This window comes from Cibotium barometz, chromosome 40 (assembly GCF_041138505.1).
Source record: "Cibotium barometz isolate CiBa-2024 chromosome 40, ASM4113850v1, whole genome shotgun sequence".
Classification (NCBI taxonomy): domain Eukaryota; kingdom Viridiplantae; phylum Streptophyta; class Polypodiopsida; order Cyatheales; family Cibotiaceae; genus Cibotium; species Cibotium barometz.
In genome coordinates this window covers 31,314,002-31,318,598 of record NC_141085.1, presented here as the reverse complement: position 1 = coordinate 31,318,598, position 4,597 = coordinate 31,314,002, and the positions used below count along the sequence as shown (strand labels likewise).

Here is a 4,597-nt window from a genome sequence, read left to right as displayed (position 1 = left end):
ATCTATAAGTATGTAAGCATGTATACAAAGATTTCATTGAAAGATGTGAGATGAGATCTTCTTAGATTCAAATTCAAAATTGCATTGGAAGATATGAGATTTGGCTCCTCCTCACGCTTGCAGGAGGAGTTGTTATTTTGAAATAGTCCCACCTCCTTTGCCCACGTGGAGGGAGGTGGGGTTGTGGTTAATCTTGTATAGATAGTATATTGGTTCTTTAAGATGTTTCCAATGGTGACATGTCGTCTCGTGTTCAAATCTTCTTTTGTACATAACATTTTTCTCCAAATTTTTCTAAATCCCAATTAATCGAATTTCTTTTTTCACTCATTGTATGCCCCTATTAAACCAGAAAGCAAACTAGAAAGTAAACTAGGATCACTTAATAAACTACGAAGTTTATTAAAGTAGGAAGTAAACTATGATCGCTTAATAACCTAGTTTACTGGCCTTAGTTTACTTTATCCGACGACCCCAAAAAAAAAGCAAAAAGAAGCAAGCGTCGCCATTTTTAATCAATGGATGGCATTGATATCTAGTGCCGACCACAAAAAAAAAAAAGCAAAAAGAAGCAAGCGTCGCCATTTTTAATCAATGAATGGCATTGATATCTAGTGGCACCTAGTCGTGAGGCCACTAGTGCAAATGTCTACTGTCCAGGCTGCTGTGAAGTGGAAATTGCGACCTCCATTCATCAATCAAATTGGAAAGTGCAAATGTCTACTGTCCAGGCTGCTGTGAAGTGGAAATGGCGACCTCCACGCACAGAAATCTTGGCCTCCTCTCTGCTCATCTCCCAGCGCTTGCAGCTTGCTCTTGCTCCCAATTCGCTCCTCCTTTTGCACCGTAGTCAATGGCGATGCCTGGCAAGCTCTTATTCTTTAGTCCTGCGAACCTTGATCCGGTTGCTGGAGTATGGTGTCTCCCCTTTGGGGCCATCAGAGGAGGAGAACATGTGCCACAAGCTTGCTCAACCCTTGCATGCATTTCATCTGGCTGTGCAAGAAGTAGAGACATGTATACAGGAGTCCCTCCCAAGCAGCTCTAGCTCCACGCATTCATGGTTGGTGGAGAAGGCACTTAAGCAAGGTATGAGCACGGATGTAGTGGACGTCCATCTTCATCGCCTTCTGTGGACATTTTCGGTTGTGTGTGAGCAAATCTCAAGGTCTGGTCCAATTGATAGCATGGAATTCAGTATATCACAACTAACAAGAAAGCTCTGTGAAATATGGGCATTTGTGGATGCACATGATGACTTCTGCGTGGCTCAAAGCCTCTTGAACAAAATCAAGGGTGAGGAGGAAGGAGAAACTTGCCAGCTTGCCGATTTTGTTCTGCAAAAGCTATCTTGTGTTGAGAATTTGAGCCGCATAACACATGGTGATGCTTTGCCCCCCTTTTTATGGGTAGATCCAGAGGGCTTGCAGAGAAATCCAGAGATCCTTGGTCTGGGTGGTTATGGCAAAGTACACGAGGCTCTCTGGTTAGGGGGTCGTTTTGCTGTAAAAGACTTCTTCTATGTAGAGAACAATGTGGTGTTTGGGAGGGAGGCAGCCATTCAAGCCCAACTGCGTCACCCCAATGTGATACCGCTTGTCTGTTGCACAAAGAGCCCCTCTTTGTGCAAGTGTAGTCTAGTGATGGAGCTCATGGAACAAGACCTTCGGGTCCTCATGATGAAGAGAATGGGGGCTGGAATGGATCCACCCTTTCCTCTCTTACTGGCAGTGGACCTCATGTTGCAGATTGCCAAAGGGATGGAGTACTTGCATAGTGAGAGCCTTCGCATCATACACCGGGACCTCAAGTCCTCCAACATATTGGTGAGCTTCTCAAGCAGGGCTGGGGTTGGTAGCTTGTATGCAAATGATGTGAGCCCTCTTGTGCATCTCAAAGTGGCTGACTTTGGAATGTCCAAAGCTAAGTATGCAAGCTCAAGATACACCACAAGACAAACAGGTGCAACGCCATGGAGAGCTCCAGAGGTATTTGAGGCCAACCCTGAGGATGAGGTGGAGGGTGGTCACCCTAATGCAAAATACACAAACAAGGCAGATGTTTATAGCTTTGCCTTGGTTTGCTATGAGATCTTGACCGGAAAGTCCCCCTTTGAGGAGAGCACTCAAATCCGGAGGAGGGTGCTGGCAGGGGAAAGGCCAAGTCTGCCTTCTTATTGTCCCTCAGCTTTATCAAGTTACATCAAAACATGCTGGCATGCAGAACCAGCTCAGAGGCCAACCTTCACCCAGATCTGCAGAATGCTTCGCTACTTCAAAGTTTGCATTCTTCTTCAGGATCATCACGATCACAATCCAACACATCATAATTGGTTGTTGCACCCTGTCTCCTCTGCCATGTGTGCTCGCATCGATGATATGCTACAAAGTCTAGTGCAGCAGTTTGGTGCTGATCTTCGACCCCAGCCAGTAATGATCATTCCTTTGGAGATGTATTGCTGCAGAGTAGTATTTCAAAAAAGAGATGACAACGAAGCCCACAGCAGCCCATATGGGGAAAGCTCTTTTCATGTCCTCACTGATGAGACTGCTGTTGGATTACCAACCCTGGATCAGATCTCATTGGAAAACCAGAGGAGCGGTGTTGGGCTTGCAGAATCAAGGCGGACTTCCAAAGGCTACGTCACTGGTATCTTTGGGTGGCTAAAGAGACTCTCCTGCTTGAAGGGCACACAACATGCAGCCAATTCAGGTGACAAACTTCCTTGCTTTGAAACTTATGCACATTGGGTATTTTGGACCACTGCTATGGCTTCCTTGCATGCCTATAGTTTTTCTCACCTACTGCGTTCTAACTTGGCAAGCAGAGTTTCGAGATGCACTCGGTCTGGTGGGGGACTTCACTTATGCGGAGTTGCGTGCGGCAACCAACAACTTCTCCTCTTCCTCTGTGATTGGACGTAGTGGGTCATGGCAAGTCTACCTTGGAAAGCTGGTTGATGGACGAAGAATAGCAGTGAAACAAGCTTATTCTCGTCAAGGGTCTGGTCTGTATGGCGCTCGGTTTCTCACCCAAGAACTCAGGATTGCAAGCCAGCTTCGGCATCGGAATATACTACCTCTTTTTGGATGGTGTCAACATCAGGGAGACTTGCTTCTTGTGTATGAGTACATGCCGAATGGTGACCTGGGAAAGCACATCTTTCAACAGGGTGGGAGTGTTGTCGAGTGGGAGCTAAGGTACAAGGTTGTGTCTCAGCTGGCAGCAGCACTCAAATACCTTCATCAAGACTCTGGGTACATGCAGATTGTGCACCGAAATGTTAAGACATCTAATATCTTGCTCGATTCTGAGTGGAATGCGCGCTTAGGAGATTGTGGCATTGCATTGTTGCTAGAAGAGGGTGATTCCTCTTCTCACTCATTGGCAGGCACGTCGGGTTTTTTAGCGCCTGATCTTGTGATGGAAGGCAATGTGTCCCCTGCAACAGATATTTTTGCCTTTGGCGTCACGGTCTTAGAAATTGTTACTGGAAGAATAGCAATGCAGTATTCTGAGCCTTTAAGTGAGTGGGTCTGGGATTTGTACCAGCAAGGAGACGTGATGCAAGCTTCGGATATCCGGCTTGGAGGAAGTTTTGATCAAGTGGAGATGGAACGATTGCTGCTGCTGGGTCTAGCGTGCACGAATGTGGACCCACAAGCGCGCCCCGGCATTGACGAGGTGCTAAGGATACTCTCTGCAGTGTCTCAGCCGCCGCCTCCACAAGCCCGCCCTAATTATCACCCAATCCCATTCTCATCAATAGATTCTACGGTCACCCTCTCGAGCTTATCTCCTCCTCCAAGAACGTTATCCATGCAGACCTCTGTGTCTGGGATGGACTCACCTTCATTGCTCAGTTCTCCTATCATCAATGGAAGATGACGCAACATTGGGGTCTCTTCCGATTCAAAGAGGCGCATTACAAAGGTAGCACCTAGTCCCTAAAGGTGTTTGAATGTTATCTACAATGCCTTATGGTGCTTATGAACACAAGTTGTCTTAGCTGTTATGGTTCTTGTGATGTTGTAGCTCGGGAAATGGGGACTTGGGAGGGAGATATAGACTATCTTGTACTTTATTAGCATATCATTTTTAATAATCTCATTTGGATTGTAAGCAATCGTAAACTTCTTAGAAAGTTCTGCAAAGAGACTCGCAAGATTGTAACATTAAGCATTTATAGCATGGAAGGTCTAGTATGAAGATTTTATGCTCTTCACCTAGATCTAGAACGTAAGAAGATTATAGTTAAGCGTTCCATATGCTCTAATTTATGTTCTAATTTGTTTATTTTGTTTAGTGTTATATCTTAAATGTTTAATAAGCCTAATTCTCATGATGATCCACAATTTTAAAATCAAGGTTTGCATAATCTCTTTAAAAATGCTAGTTTTTAAAGTTCTATTCTTATCCATGTACTCGAGCGAATGCCACACTCTTGAAGGGGTTAGATATTATGTGCACTTGCATTTCATTAGTACCAAAGATGCCATGGCTTAGTTGGTTGAGTACATGGCATGTGTTTTCCCCTCTATACATCACAAAGTGTGATGGCTTGATTGTCTAGCAAAGATTAGTTATAGTCTTGTGA

General features: G+C 45.0%; 1 protein-coding gene across 1 annotated transcript; it reads left to right on the top strand.

Annotated features, from left to right (window-relative positions):
• Window positions 1-540: 540 nt before the first annotated feature.
• LOC147615411 (uncharacterized) lies at window positions 541-4,296 on the top strand. The gene is made up of 2 exons (XM_086779514.1): window positions 541-2,712; window positions 2,828-4,296. Exons 1-2 carry the CDS (start codon window positions 717-719, stop codon window positions 3,886-3,888), a joined length of 3,057 nt encoding a protein of 1,018 aa, XP_086635640.1. The 5' UTR covers window positions 541-716; the 3' UTR covers window positions 3,889-4,296.
• Window positions 4,297-4,597: the final 301 nt, after the last annotated feature.

Coding starts and splice junctions, on each gene's coding strand:
- LOC147615411 (XM_086779514.1), top strand. CDS start 717: ATGTCTACTGTCCAGGCTGCTGTGAAGTGGAAATGGCGACCTCCACGC. Junction 2,713..2,827: donor ACAACATGCAGCCAATTCAG/GTGACAAACTTC, acceptor CTTGGCAAGCAG/AGTTTCGAGATGCACTCGGT.